General features: G+C 54.3%; 1 protein-coding gene across 1 annotated transcript in view; it reads right to left on the bottom strand.

The window, feature by feature from the left end:
- Positions 1-3325: 3325 nt before the first annotated feature.
- The window catches only part of ALPL (alkaline phosphatase, biomineralization associated), a 41284-nt gene continuing 27643 nt past the window's right edge, over positions 3326-16966 (bottom strand). The window contains exons 8-12 of the mRNA XM_069742851.1: positions 14039-14108; positions 13836-13970; positions 13568-13759; positions 13355-13474; positions 3326-3794 (exon numbers count right to left, since the gene is read on the bottom strand). Of these exons, the coding sequence (XP_069598952.1) occupies positions 3529-3794; positions 13355-13474; positions 13568-13759; positions 13836-13970; positions 14039-14108 (783 nt within the window). The 3' untranslated portion in view covers positions 3326-3528. The remainder of the gene's footprint in view (positions 3795-13354; positions 13475-13567; positions 13760-13835; positions 13971-14038; positions 14109-16966) is intronic.

Below are 16966 nucleotides of genomic sequence, written 5' to 3' on the forward strand. Positions count from 1 at the left end.
ACAGATACACAGCGATATATCCTGCAGATTATTACACCACTGACCTCTCTGCAGAGCATCGCTCCTCCACCTCCTGACAGATACATAGTGATATATCCTGCAGATTATTACACCGCTGACCTCTCTGCAGAGCATCGCTCCTCAACCTCCTGACAGATACAGTGATATATCCTGCAGATTATTACACCACTGACCTCCCTGCAGAGCATCGCTCCTCCACCTCCTGACAGATACAGTGATATATCCTGCAGATTATTACACCACTGACCTCTCTGCAGAGCATCGCTCCTCCACCTCCTGACAGATACATAGTGATATATCCTGCAGATTATTACACCACTGACCTCTCTGCAGAGCATCACTCCTCCACCTCCTTACAGATAGTGATATATCCTGCAGATTATTACAGCACTGACCTCTCTGCAGAGCATCGCTCCTCCACCTCCTGACAGATACATAGTGATATGTCCTGCAGATTATTACACCACTGACCTCTCTGCAGAGCATCGCTCCTCCACCTCCTGACATACAGTGATATATCCTGCAGATTATTACACCACTGACCTCTCTGCAGAGCATCGCTCCCCCACCTCCTGACAGATACAGTGATATATCCTGCAGATTATTACACCACTGACCTCTCTGCAGAGCATCGCTCCTCCACCTCCTGACAGATACATAGTGATATATCCTGCAGATTATTACACCACTGACCTCTCTGCAGAGCATCGCTCCTCCACCTCCTGACAGATACATAGCGATATATCCTGCAGATTATTACAGCACTGACCTCTCTGCAGAGCATCGCTCCTCCACCTCCTGACAGATACACAGTGATATATCCTGCAGATTATTACACCACTGACCTCTCTGCAGAGCATCGCTCCTCCACCTCCTGACAGATACATAGTGATATATCCTGCAGATTATTACACCACTGACCTCTCTGCAGAGCATCACTCCTCCACCTCCTGACAGATAGTGATATATCCTGCAGATTATTACACCACTGACCTCTCTGCAGAGCATCGCTCCTCCACCTCCTGACAGATACATAGTGATATATCCTGCAGATTATTACACCAATGACCTCTCTGCAGAGCATCACTCCTCCACCTCCTGACAGATACAGTGATATATCCTGCAGATTATTACACCACTGACCTCTCTGCAGAGCATCGCTCCTCCACCTCCTGACAGATACATAGTGATATATCCTGCAGATTATTACACCACTGATCTCTCTGCAGAGCATCGCTCCTCCTCCTCCTGACACATACAGTGATATATCCTGCAGATTATTACACCACTGACCTCTCTGCAGAGCATCGCTCCTCCACCTCCTGACAGATACGTAGTGATATATCCTGCAGATTATTACACCACTGACCTCTCTGCAGAGCATCGCTCCTCCACCTCCTGACAGATACATAGTGATATATCCTGCAGATTATTACACCACTGACCTCTCTGCAGAGCATCGCTCCTCCACCTCCTGACAGATACACAGTGATATATCCTGCAGATTATTACACCACTGACCTCCCTGCAGAGCATCGCTCCTCCACCTCCTGACAGATACACAGCGATATATCCTGCAGATTATTACACCACTGACCTCTCTGCAGAGCATCGCTCCTCCACCTCCTGACAGATACATAGTGATATATCCTGCAGATTATTACACCGCTGACCTCTCTGCAGAGCATCGCTCCTCAACCTCCTGACAGATACAGTGATATATCCTGCAGATTATTACACCACTGACCTCCCTGCAGAGCATCGCTCCTCCACCTCCTGACAGATAGTGATATATCCTGCAGATTATTACACCACTGACCTCTCTGCAGAGCATCGCTCCTCCACCTCCTGACAGATACATAGTGATATATCCTGCAGATTATTACACCACTGACCTCTCTGCAGAGCATCACTCCTCCACCTCCTTACAGATAGTGATATATCCTGCAGATTATTACAGCACTGACCTCTCTGCAGAGCATCGCTCCTCCTCCTCCTGACAGATACAGTGATATATCCTGCAGATTATTACACCCCTGACCTCTCTGCAGAGCATCGCTCCTCCACCTCCTGACAGATACATAGTGATATGTCCTGCAGATTATTACACCACTGACCTCTCTGCAGAGCATCGCTCCTCCACCTCCTGACATACAGTGATATATCCTGCAGATTATTACACCACTGACCTCTCTGCAGAGCATCGCTCCCCCACCTCCTGACAGATACAGTGATATATCCTGCAGATTATTACACCACTGACCTCTCTGCAGAGCATCGCTCCTCCACCTCCTGACAGATACACAGTGATATATCCTGCAGATTATTACACCACTGACCTCTCTGCAGAGCATCGCTCCTCCACCTCCTGACAGATACATAGCGATATATCCTGCAGATTATTACAGCACTGACCTCTCTGCAGAGCATCGCTCCTCCACCTCCTGACAGATCTGATTATTGCGGTGTATTTTGGAGGTTTAGCTTCTCGCGGTCACTGCTCATCTGTGTTTGGCCTTTTGCTTTAATTACCTGCAGATATTCTGCAGTTGCTGTGATGTGGAGAAAGCAATTGAGAAACTTTCAGGCAATAGTGAGTGCAGCTCTGGAGGTGACTAGAGGATAAGACACGATGTAAGCAGAATAGTGACTGCAGCTCTGGAGGTGACTGGAGGATCAGACACGATGTAACAGCAGAATAGTGAGTGCAGCTCTGGAGGTGACTAGAGGATAAGACACGATGTAACAGCAGAATAGTGAGTGCAGCTCTGGAGGTGACTAGAGGATAAGACACGATGTAACAGCAGAATAGTGAGTGCAGCTCTGGAGGTGACTAGAGGATAAGACACGATGTAAGCAGAATAGTGACTGCAGCTCTGGAGGTGACTGGAGGATAAGACACGATGTAACAGCAGAATAGTGAGTGCAGCTCTGGAGGTGACTAGAGGATAAGACACGATGTAACAGCAGGATAGTGACCGCAGCTCTGGAGGTGACTGGAGGATGACTTGCTGACGGTCCGGTGACCTCTCTGGCTTCCTTATGGCAGTGTATGGGGGTCTTACAGTAGTGGGGTCTTGCCATCCTCTGCTCTCCTATAGATGGATGATGGTGGTCTCTGGCAGGAATCCCCCCCATGGCCTCGTTCCCGTGTGACGTGTGGTTGTTCCGTGTTTTCCGGGCGAGATCCTGTGGCTGGAAACCCTTCGCCATGTTGCTCATTTCTATCCGCCCCTCCCCCAATAACACTGGTCAGTGATATGAGACCCCCGGGTCGGATGGGGGGCTCATGTTTGGAGCCGCGTTTTTCACTTTTACATGTTTTATTTACCGAAATAAAATCTCATAAATGTCCGATCTTCCCGAATCCCGAGCTCTGGCCGCCATTGCTGCCCTGCGGGGTGTTGTCCAGACTGCGGGGTAACGGCGGCTGGTTATGGGGGTCCCGCTCCGCTCATCAGGGGCTTTGCCGTTCTCCTGCGTTTCCCAGCAGCGAGAGGTCGGAGGTCAGCACAGGGTGAGCCGCAGGGCGAGGGCGCCGGTCAGCAGGGCGAGGGTGGTCGGGGTGCTGCGGCCGGCGCTCGCAGACGTGCAGTGGTCGCGGTTCTCCCCGATGCAGGCGGCGTACGCCATGACGTGCGGGATGTAGTTCTGCTCGTGGACGCCGTGCAGCAGATGCGCCATCGGGCCCTTGGCAAACACGGCGACGTCCTCTCCTGCGTGCGTCTCCTGCCGTAGAGGAACCGCCGACTGCGACTGGTAGGACGCCTGAGCTGCAACAACATGGCGGCCACATGATTAACGCAGCGGCGGATCGGTCGCCATCGTCAGGAGCTCTACTGCTGGTCAGTGATTGGTGTCTGCGGTGGCGATCACCTCCACAGCTGAGGGGTTGTTACAGTTATACCATCTGACTGACACGCTGTAACTGATGGCCTCTGCCTGTCTCCATCACCCTGACTGACACGCTGTAACTGATGGCCTGTGCCTGTCACCATCCCCCTGACTGACACGCTGTAACTGACCTCTGCCTGTCACCATACCCCTGACTGACACGCTGTAACTGATGGCCTCTGCCTGTCTCCATCACCCTAACTGACACGCTGTAACTGACCTCTGCCTGTCACCATACCCCTGACTGACACGCTGTAACTGATGGCCTGTGCCTGTCACCATCACCCTGACTGACACGCTGTAACTGATGGCCTCTGCCTGTCTCCATCACCCTGACTGACACGCTGTAACTGATGGCCTCTGCCTGTCTCCATCACCCTGACTGACACGCTGTAACTGATGGCCTGTGCCTGTCTCCATCACCCTGACTGACACGCTGTAACTGATGGCCTGTGCCTGTCACCATTGCACTGACTGACACGCTGTAACTGATGGCCTGTGCCTGTCACCATCACCCTGACTGACACGCTGTAACTGATGGCCTCTGCCTGTCGCCATCACCCTGACTGACATGCTGTAACTGATGGCCTGTCACCACCACCCTGACTGACACGCTGTAACTGATGGCCTGTGCCTGTCACCACCACCCTGACTGACACGCTGTAACTGATGGCCTGTGCCTGTCACCATCACCCTGACTGACACGCTGTAACTGATGGCCTCTGCCTGTCTCCATCACCCTAACTGACATGCTGTAACTGACCTCTGCCTGTCTCCTTTGCCCTGACTGACACGCTGTAACTGATGGCCTATGCCTGTCTCCATCGCCCTGACTGACACGCTGTAACTGACCTCTGCCTGTCACCATCGCACTGACTGACACGCTGTAACTGATGACCTCTGCCTGTCTCCTTTGCCCTGACTGACACGCTGTAACTGATGGCCTATGCCTGTCTCCATCACCCTGACTGACACGCTGTAACTGATGGCCACTGCCTGTCTCCATCGCCCTGACTGACACGCTGTAACTGATGGCCTCTGCCTGTCTCCATCGCACTGACTGACACGCTGTAACTGATGGCCTCTGCCTGTCTCCATCGCACTGACTGACACGCTGTAACTGGCCTATGCCTGTCTCCATCTCCCTGACTGACACGCTGTAACTGATGGCCTCTGCCTGTCTCCTTCGCCCTGACTGACACGCTGTAGCTGATGGCCTGTGCCTGTCACCATCACCCTGACTGACACGCTGTAACTGATGGCCTCTGCCTGTCTCCATCGCACTGACTGACACGCTGTAACTGATGGCCTGTGCCTGTCTCCATCGCACTGACTGACACGCTGTAACTGATGGCCTCTGCCTGTCTCCTTCGCCCTGACTGACGCTGTAACTGACCTCTGACTGACACGCTGTAACTGATGGCCTGTGCCTGTCTCCATCGCACTGACTGACACGCTGTAACTGATGGCCTCTGCCTGTCTCCATCGCCCTGACTGACACGCTGTAACTGATGGCCTGTGCCTGTCTCCATCGCACTGACTGACACGCTGTAACTGATGGCCTCTGTCTGTCACCATCTCCCTGACTGACACGCTGTAACTGATGGCCTCTGCCTGTCACCATCACCCTGACTGACACGCTGTAACTGACCTCTGCCTGTCTCCATCACCCTGACTGACACGCTGTAACTGATGGCCTCTGCCTGTCACCACCAACCTGACTGACACGCTGTAACTGATGGCCTCTGCCTGTCTCCTTCGCCCTGACTGACACGCTGTAACTGATGGCCTATGCCTGTCTCCTTCGCCCTGACTGACACGCTGTAACTGATGACCTCTGCCTGTCTCCTTTGCCCTGACTGACACGCTGTAACTGATGGCCACTGCCTGTCTCCATCGCCCTGACTGACACGCTGTAACTGACATCTGCCTGTCTCCATCGCCCTGACTGACACGCTGTAACTGATGGCCTCTGCCTGTCTCCATCGCACTGACTGACACGCTGTAACTGATGGCCTCTGCCTGTCTCCATCGCACTGACTGACACGCTGTAACTGATGGCCTCTGTCTGTCACCATCGCACTGACTGACGCTGTAACTGATGGCCTCTGCCTGTCTCCATCACCCTGACTGACACGCTGTAACTGGCCTCTGCCTGTCTCCTTCGCCCTGACTGACACGCTGTAACTGATGGCCTGTGCCTGTCTCCATCGCCCTGACTGACACGCTGTAACTGGCCTATGCCTGTCTCCTTCGCCCTGACTGACACGCTGTAACTGATGACCTCTGCCTGTCTCCTTTGCCCTGACTGACACGCTGTAACTGATGGCCTATGCCTGTCTCCATCACCCTGACTGACATGCTGTAACTGATGGCCTGTGCCTGTCTCCATCGCCCTGACTGACACGCTGTAACTGACATCTGCCTGTCTCCATCGCCCTGACTGACACGCTGTAACTGATGGCCTCTGCCTGTCTCCATCGCACTGACTGACACGCTGTAACTGATGGCCTCTGCCTGTCTCCATCGCACTGACTGACACGCTGTAACTGGCCTATGCCTGTCTCCATCTCCCTGACTGACACGCTGTAACTGATGGCCTCTGCCTGTCTCCATCTCCCTGACTGACACGCTGTAACTGATGGCCTGTGCCTGTCACCATCAACCTGACTGACACGCTGTAACTGATGGCCTCTGCCTGTCTCCATCGCCCTGACTGACACGCTGTAACTGATGGCCTCTGCCTGTCTCCATCGCACTGACTGACACGCTGTAACTGATGGCCTGTGCCTGTCTCCATCGCACTGACTGACACGCTGTAACTGATGGCCTCTGCCTGTCTCCTTCGCCCTGACTGACGCTGTAACTGACCTCTGACTGACACGCTGTAACTGATGGCCTGTGCCTGTCTCCATCGCACTGACTGACACGCTGTAACTGATGGCCTCTGCCTGTCTCCATCGCCCTGACTGACACGCTGTAACTGATGGCCACTGCCTGTCTCCATCGCCCTGACTGACACGCTGTAACTGACCTCTGCCTGTCACCATCGCACTGACTGACACGCTGTAACTGATGACCTCTGCCTGTCTCCTTTGCCCTGACTGACACGCTGTAACTGACATCTGCCTGTCTCCATCGCCCTGACTGACACGCTGTAACTGATGGCCACTGCCTGTCTCCATCGCCCTGACTGACACGCTGTAACTGACATCTGCCTGTCTCCATCGCCCTGACTGACGCGCTGTAACTGATGGCCTCTGTCTGTCACCATCTCCCTGACTGACACGCTGTAACTGATGGCCTCTGCCTGTCACCATCACCCTGACTGACACGCTGTAACTGACCTCTGCCTGTCTCCATCACCCTGACTGACACGCTGTAACTGATGGCCTCTGCCTGTCACCACCACCCTGACTGACACGCTGTAACTGATGGCCTCTGCCTGTCTCCTTCGCCCTGACTGACACGCTGTAACTGACCTCTGCCTGTCACCATCGCACTGACTGACACGCTGTAACTGATGGCCTATGCCTGTCTCCTTCGCCCTGACTGACACGCTGTAACTGATGACCTCTGCCTGTCTCCTTTGCCCTGACTGACACGCTGTAACTGATGGCCTATGCCTGTCTCCATCACCCTGACTGACATGCTGTAACTGATGGCCACTGCCTGTCTCCATCGCCCTGACTGACACGCTGTAACTGACATCTGCCTGTCTCCATCGCCCTGACTGACACGCTGTAACTGATGGCCTCTGCCTGTCTCCATCGCACTGACTGACACGCTGTAACTGATGGCCTCTGCCTGTCTCCATCGCACTGACTGACACGCTGTAACTGGCCTATGCCTGTCTCCATCACCCTGACTGACACGCTGTAACTGACATCTGCCTGTCTCCATCACCCTGACTGACACGCTGTAACTGATGGCCTCTGTCTGTCACCATCTCCCTGACTGACACGCTGTAACTGATGGCCTCTGCCTGTCACCATCACCCTGACTGACACGCTGTAACTGACCTCTGCCTGTCTCCATCACCCTGACTGACACGCTGTAACTGATGGCCTCTGCCTGTCACCACCACCCTGACTGACACGCTGTAACTGATGGCCTCTGCCTGTCTCCTTCGCCCTGACTGACACGCTGTAACTGACCTCTGCCTGTCACCATCGCACTGACTGACACGCTGTAACTGATGGCCTATGCCTGTCTCCTTCGCCCTGACTGACACGCTGTAACTGATGACCTCTGCCTGTCTCCTTTGCCCTGACTGACACGCTGTAACTGATGGCCTATGCCTGTCTCCATCACCCTGACTGACACGCTGTAACTGACATCTGCCTGTCTCCATCGCCCTGACTGACACGCTGTAACTGATGGCCTCTGCCTGTCTCCTTTGCCCTGACTGACATGCTGTAACTGATGGCCACTGCCTGTCTCCATCGCCCTGACTGACACGCTGTAACTGACATCTGCCTGTCTCCATCGCCCTGACTGACACGCTGTAACTGATGGCCTCTGCCTGTCTCCATCGCACTGACTGACACGCTGTAACTGACATCTGCCTGTCTCCATCGCCCTGACTGACACGCTGTAACTGATGACCTCTGCCTGTCTCCTTTGCCCTGACTGACATGCTGTAACTGATGGCCACTGCCTGTCTCCATCGCCCTGACTGACACGCTGTAACTGATGGCCTCTGCCTGTCTCCTTTGCCCTGACTGACATGCTGTAACTGATGGCCACTGCCTGTCTCCATCGCCCTGACTGACACGCTGTAACTGACATCTGCCTGTCTCCATCGCCCTGACTGACACGCTGTAACTGATGACCTCTGCCTGTCTCCTTTGCCCTGACTGACATGCTGTAACTGATGGCCACTGCCTGTCTCCATCGCCCTGACTGACACGCTGTAACTGACATCTGCCTGTCTCCATCGCCCTGACTGACACGCTGTAACTGATGGCCTCTGCCTGTCTCCATCGCACTGACTGACACGCTGTAACTGATGGCCTCTGCCTGTCTCCATCGCACTGACTGACACGCTGTAACTGGCCTATGCCTGTCTCCATCTCCCTGACTGACACGCTGTAACTGATGGCCTCTGCCTGTCTCCATCGCACTGACTGACACGCTGTAACTGATGGCCTGTGCCTGTCTCCTTCGCCCTGACTGACACGCTGTAACTGATGGCCTGTGCCTGTCACCATCACCCTGACTGACACGCTGTAACTGATGGCCTCTGCCTGTCTCCATCGCCCTGACTGACACGCTGTAACTGATGGCCTCTGCCTGTCTCCATCGCCCTGACTGACATGCTGTAACTGATGGCCTCTGCCTGTCTCCATCGCACTGACTGACACGCTGTAACTGATGGCCTCTGCCTGTCTCCATCGCACTGACTGACACGCTGTAACTGATGGCCTCTGCCTGTCTCCATCGCCCTGACTGACATGCTGTAACTGATGGCCTCTGCCTGTCTCCATCGCACTGACTGACACGCTGTAACTGATGGCCTCTGCCTGTCTCCATCGCACTGACTGACACGCTGTAACTGATGGCCACTGCCTGTCTCCATCGCCCTGACTGACACGCTGTAACTGACCTCTGCCTGTCACCATCGCACTGACTGACACGCTGTAACTGATGACCTCTGCCTGTCTCCTTTGCCCTGACTGACACGCTGTAACTGACATCTGCCTGTCTCCATCGCCCTGACTGACACGCTGTAACTGATGGCCTCTGCCTGTCTCCATCGCCCTGACTGACACGCTGTAACTGATGGCCTGTGCCTGTCTCCTTTGCCCTGACTGACACGCTGTAACTGATGGCCACTGCCTGTCTCCATCGCCCTGACTGACACGCTGTAACTGACATCTGCCTGTCTCCATCGCCCTGACTGACACGCTGTAACTGATGGCCTCTGTCTGTCACCATCTCCCTGACTGACACGCTGTAACTGATGGCCTCTGCCTGTCACCATCACCCTGACTGACACGCTGTAACTGACCTCTGCCTGTCTCCATCACCCTGACTGACACGCTGTAACTGATGGCCTCTGCCTGTCACCACCACCCTGACTGACACGCTGTAACTGATGGCCTCTGCCTGTCTCCTTCGCCCTGACTGACACGCTGTAACTGACCTCTGCCTGTCACCATCGCACTGACTGACACGCTGTAACTAATGGCCTATGCCTGTCTCCATCACCCTGACTGACATGCTGTAACTGATGGCCACTGCCTGTCTCCATCGCCCTGACTGACACGCTGTAACTGACATCTGCCTGTCTCCATCGCCCTGACTGACACGCTGTAACTGATGGCCTCTGCCTGTCTCCATCGCACTGACTGACACGCTGTAACTGATGGCCTCTGCCTGTCTCCATCGCACTGACTGACACGCTGTAACTGATGGCCTCTGCCTGTCTCCTTCGCCCTGACTGACGCTGTAACTGACCTCTGACTGACACGCTGTAACTGATGGCCTGTGCCTGTCTCCATCGCACTGACTGACACGCTGTAACTGATGGCCTCTGCCTGTCTCCATCGCCCTGACTGACACGCTGTAACTGATGGCCTCTGCCTGTCTCCTTCGCCCTGACTGACACGCTGTAACTGATGGCCTGTGCCTGTCACCATCACCCTGACTGACACGCTGTAACTGATGGCCTCTGCCTGTCTCCATCGCCCTGACTGACACGCTGTAACTGATGGCCTCTGCCTGTCTCCATCGCACTGACTGACACGCTGTAACTGATGGCCTGTGCCTGTCTCCATCGCACTGACTGACACGCTGTAACTGATGGCCTCTGCCTGTCTCCTTCGCCCTGACTGACGCTGTAACTGACCTCTGACTGACACGCTGTAACTGATGGCCTGTGCCTGTCTCCATCGCACTGACTGACACGCTGTAACTGATGGCCTCTGCCTGTCTCCATCGCCCTGACTGACGCTGTAACTGATGGCCTGTGCCTGTCTCCATCGCACTGACTGACACGCTGTAACTGATGGCCTCTGCCTGTCTCCTTCGCCCTGACTGACACGCTGTAACTGACCTCTGCCTGTCTCCATCACCCTGACTGACACGCTGTAAATGATGGCCTCTGCCTGTCACCACCACCCTGACTGACACGCTGTAACTGATGGCCTCTGCCTGTCTCCTTCGCCCTGACTGACACGCTGTAACTGATGGCCTCTGCCTGTCTCCATCACCCTGACTGACACGCTGTAACTGACCTCTGCCTGTCTCCATCGCCCTGACTGACACGCTGTAACTGACCTCTGCCTGTCACCATCACCCTGACTGACACGCTGTAACTGACCTCTGCCTGTCTCCATCGCCCTGACTGACACGCTGTAACTGACCTCTGCCTGTCACCATCACCCTGACTGACGCTGTAACTGACCTCTGACTGACACGCTGTAACTGATGGCCTGTGCCTGTCTCCATCGCCCTGACTGACACGCTGTAACTGATGGCCTCTGCCTGTCTCCTTCGCCCTGACTGACGCTGTAACTGACCTCTGACTGACACGCTGTAACTGATGGCCTGTGCCTGTCTCCATCGCACTGACTGACACGCTGTAACTGATGGCCTCTGCCTGTCTCCATCGCCCTGACTGACACGCTGTAACTGATGGCCTGTGCCTGTCTCCATCGCACTGACTGACACGCTGTAACTGATGGCCTCTGCCTGTCTCCTTCGCCCTGACTGACACGCTGTAACTGATGGCCTCTGCCTGTCTCCATCGCACTGACTGACACGCTGTAACTGATGGCCTGTGCCTGTCTCCATCGCACTGACTGACACGCTGTAACTGATGGCCTCTGCCTGTCTCCTTCGCCCTGACTGACGCTGTAACTGACCTCTGACTGACACGCTGTAACTGATGGCCTCTGCCTGTCTCCATCGCCCTGACTGACACGCTGTAACTGATGGCCTGTGCCTGTCTCCATCGCACTGACTGACACGCTGTAACTGATGGCCTCTGCCTGTCTCCTTCGCCCTGACTGACACGCTGTAACTGACCTCTGCCTGTCTCCATCGCCCTGACTGACACGCTGTAACTGATGGCCTCTGTCTGTCACCATCTCCCTGACTGACACGCTGTAACTGATGGCCTCTGCCTGTCACCATCACCCTGACTGACACGCTGCAACTGACCTCTGCCTGTCTCCATCACCCTGACTGACACGCTGTAACTGATGGCCTGTGCCTGTCTCCATCGCCCTGACTGACACGCTGTAACTGACCTCTGCCTGTCACCCTGACTGACACGCTGTAACTGATGGCCTGTGCCTGTCTCCATCGCCCTGACTGACACGCTGTAACTGATGGCCTGTGCCTGTCACCATCACCCTGACTGACACGCTGTAACTGACCTCTGCCTGTCACCACCACCCTGACTGACACGCTGTAACTGATGGCCTGTGCCTGTCTCCATCACCCTGACTGACACGCTGTAACTGACCTCTGCCTGTCACCATCACCCTGACTGACACGCTGTAACTGATGGCCTCTGCCTGTCTCCTTCGCCCTGACTGACACGCTGTAACTGACCTCTGCCTGTCTCCATCCCCCTGACTGACACGCTGTAACTGATGGCTTCTGCCTGTCTCCATCCCCCTGACTGACACGCTGTAACTGATGGCCTCTGCCTGTCTCCATCGCCCTGACTGACACGCTGTAACTGATGGCCTGTGCCTGTCTCCATCACCCTGACTGACACGCTGTAACTGATGGCCTGTGCCTGTCTCCATCACCCTGACTGACGCTGTAACTGACCTCTGCCTGTCACCATCACCCTGACTGACACGCTGTAACTGATGACCTCTGCCTGTCTCCATCGCACTGACTGACACGCTGTAACTGACCTCTGCCTGTCACCATCACCCTGACTGACACGCTGTAACTGATGGCCTCTGCCTGTCTCCATCTCCCTGACTGACACGCTGTAACTGATGGCCTCTGCCTGTCACCATCACCCTGACTGACACGCTGTAACTGACCTCTGCCTGTCTCCATCACCCTGACTGACACGCTGTAACTGATGACCTCTGCCTGTCTCCATCACCCTGACTGACACGCTGTAACTGACCTCTGCCTGTCTCCATCCCCCTGACTGACACGCTGTAACTGACCTCTGCCTGTCTCCATCCCCCTGACTGACACGCTGTAACTGATGGCCTCTGCCTGTCTCCATCACCCTGACTGACACGCTGTAACTGACCTTTGCCTGTCACCATCACCCTGACTGACACGCTGTAACTGATGGCCTGTGACTGTCTCCATCGCTCTGACTGACACGCTGTAAGGAGGCCTCAGCTGTGGGTGCAGCAGGACGGGAGTTAGAGGCTTTGCTGACACTCAGTGGGGGTCTTGACGATGGTGATTAATCTGAACCCCCCTGGCCTCAGATCCGCGGGGTACTCACTGTAGTCCACGGTGGAGATATTCTGGCGGTCCCCGTCGATCACGCGGTACCCGGGGCCGTTCCCGTACAGGATGGAGGTGAAGGGTTTCTGGTCGATGTCGCTCACAATTGGGGCCAAACCTGCGATGGAGAAGATGGTCCCATGACTTGGGATTGGGCATGTCCAGGGTGACGCTCACCCCCATCAGTCCTCATACAGACCCTCCTACTCACCGAAGATGGAGGTACCGCGATGCGTGTAGCCGCCTAATGTGAATACGTGGGAGTGGTCGGCGGTGACCACGGTCAGCGTATCATCTGTGGTGGTCATGTCCCCAGCGAGGCCGATGGCGATGTCCATCTGCATCGCCTCCTGTAACGCATGCTTGGCTTTACCCTCATGGTGCCCGTGGTCAATGCGTCCACCTGACAAGAAACAGCGGACACGGGGGTGTAATATCCGGGGTCCAGCATGTCGCTGCGCTCTAGACCGCTCACCCACCTTCCACCAGGAGGAAGAAGCCCTGAGGGTTCTTCTGCAAGATACTGATGGCGACTCTCACCATCTCCGGGAGGGAGGGGTCAGTAGTTGTGTTCCTGTCTAGTTCATAGGCCAAATCTGCAGGCTCGAAGAGGCCTGGAAGAAAAGACATGAGGTCTGGACTGTGGAGCGCCCCCTACAGGCCCAGAGCCTGCCAAACTTACCAAGAAGGTAGTCCACATCCTGCGGCCTCAGAGCCATCAGCTGTTCCCGAGTCCAGACATAATGTGCAGCCTGTGGGAAGGATGAGCGCCATGTTACATCACTGCAGAGAGCTCCCCCTAGTGGTGGCTGCAAATGGGGTCTTATCATGTATCTCTGTATACAGGGAGCTCCCCCTAGTGGTGGCTGCAGACAGGATCTTATCATGAATCTCTGTATACAGGGAGCTCCCCCTAGTGGTGGCTGCAGACAGGATCTTATCATGTATCTCTGTATACAGGGGGCTCCCCCTAGTGGTGGCTGCAGACAGGATCTTATCATGTATCCCTGTATACAGGGAGCTCCCCCTAGTGGTGGCTGCAGACAGGATCTTATCATGTATCTCTGTATACAGGGAGCTCCCCCTAGTGGTGGCTGCAGACAGGATCTTATCATGTATCTCTGTATACAGGGAGCTCCCCCTAGTGGTGGCTGCAGACAGGATCTTATCATGTATCTCTGTATACAGGGGGCTCCCCCTAGTGGTGGCTGCAGACAGGATCTTATCATGTATCTCTATATACAGGGAGCTCCCCCTAGTGGTGACTGCAGACAGGATCTTATCATGTATCTCTGTATACAGGGAGCTCCCCCTAGTGGTGGCTGCAGACAGGATCTTATCATGTATCTCTGTATACAGGGAGCTCCCCCTAGTGGAGGCTGCAGACAGGATCTTATCATATATCTCTGTATACAGGGAGCTCCCCCTAGTGGTGGCTGCAGACAGGATCTTATCATGTATCTCTGTATACAGGGAGCTCCCCCTAGTGGAGGCTGCAGACAGGATCTTATCATATATCTCTGTATACAGGGAGCTCCCCCTAGTGGTGGCTGCAGACAGGATCTTATCATGTATCCCTGTATACAGGGAGCTCCCCCTAGTGGTGGCTGCAGACAGGATCTTATCATGTATCCCTGTATACAGGGAGCTCCCCCTAGTGGTGGCTGCAGACAGAATCTTATCATGTATCTCTATATACAGGGAGCTCCCCCTAGTGGTGGCTGCAGACAGGATCTTATCATGTATCTCTATATACAGGGAGCTCCCCCTAGTGGTGGCTGCAGACAGGACCTTATCATGTATCTCTGTATACAGGGAGCTCCCCCTAGTGGTGGCTGCAGACAGGATCTTATCATGTATCTCTGTATACAGAGAGCTCCCCCTAGTGGTGACTGCAGACAGGATCTTATCATGTATCTGTATACAGGGAGCTCCCCCTAGTGGTGGCTGCAGACAGGATCTTATCATGTATCTCTGTATACAGGGAGCTCCCCCTAGTGGTGGCTGCAGACAGGATCTTATCATGTCTCTGTATACAGGGAGCTCCCCCTAGTGGTGGCTGCAGACAGGATCTTATCATGTATCTCTGTATACAGGGAGCTCCCCCTAGTGGTGACTGCAGACAGGATCTTATCATGTCTCTGTATACAGGGAGCTCCCCCTAGTGGTGGCTGCAGACAGGATCTTATCATGTATCTCTGTATACAGGGAGCTCCCCCTAGTGGTGACTGCAGACAGGATCTTATCATGTATCTCTGTATATAGGGAGCTCCCCCTAGTGGTGGCTGCAGACAGGATCTTATCATGTATCTCTGTATACAGGGAGCTCCCCCTAGTGGTGAATGCAGACAGGATCTTATCTTGTATCTCTGTATACAGGGAGCTCCCCCTAGTGGTGACTGCAGACAGGATCTTATCATGTATCTCTGTATACAGGGAGCTCCCTCTAGTGGTGACTGCAGACAGGATCTTATCATGTATCTCTGTATACAGGGAGCTCCCCCTAGTGGTGGCTGCAGACAGGATTTTATCATGTATCTCTGTATACAGGGAGCTCCCTCTAGTGGTGGCTGCAGACAGGATCTTATCATGCATCTCTATACAGGGAGCTCCCCCTAGTGGTGGCTGCAGACATGATCTTATCATGCATCTCTATACAGGGAGCTCCCCCTAGTGGTGGCTGCAGACAGGATCTTATCATGTATCTCTGTATACAGGGAGCTCCCCCTAGTGGTGGCTGCAGACAGGATCTTATCATGTATCTCTGTATACAGGGAGCTCCCCCTAGTGGTGACTGCAGACAGGATCTTATCATGTATCTCTGTATACAGGGAGCTCCCCCTAGTGGTGGCTGCAGACAGGATCTTATCATGTATCTCTGTATACAGGGAGCTCCCCCTAGTGGTGGCTGCAGACAGGATCTTATCATATATCTCTGTATACAGGGAGCTCCCCCTAGTGGAGGCTGCAGACAGGATCTTATCATATATCTCTGTATACAGGGAGCTCCCCCTAGTGGTGGCTGCAGACAGGATCTTATCATGTATCTGTATACAGGGAGCTCCCCCTAGTGGTGGCTGCAGACATGATCTTATCATGTATCTCTGTATACAGGGAGCTCCTCCTAGTGGTGACTGCAGACAGGATCTTATCATGCATCTCTATACAGGGAGCTCCCCCTAGTGGTGGCTGCAGACAGGATCTTATCATGTATCTCTGTATACAGGGAGCTCCCTCTAGTGGTGGCTGCAGACAGGATCTTATCATGTATCTCTGTATACAGGGAGCTCCCTCTAGTGGTGGCTGCAGACAGGATCTTATCATGCATCTCTATACAGGGAGCTCCCCCTAGTGGTGGCTGCAGACAGGATCTTATCATGCATCTCTATACAGGGAGCTCCCCCTAGTGGTGGCTGCAGACAGGATCTTATCATGTATCTCTGTATACAGGGAGCTCCCCCTAGTGGTGGCTGCAGACAGGATCTTATCAAGTATCTCGATACAGGGAGCTCCCCCTAGTGGTGGCTGCAGACAGGATCTTATCATGTATCTCTGTATACAGGGAGCTCCCTCTAGTGGTGGCTGCAGACAGGATCTTATCATGTATCTC

Source organism: Ranitomeya imitator, chromosome 10 (assembly GCF_032444005.1).
Source record: "Ranitomeya imitator isolate aRanImi1 chromosome 10, aRanImi1.pri, whole genome shotgun sequence".
Classification (NCBI taxonomy): domain Eukaryota; kingdom Metazoa; phylum Chordata; class Amphibia; order Anura; family Dendrobatidae; genus Ranitomeya; species Ranitomeya imitator.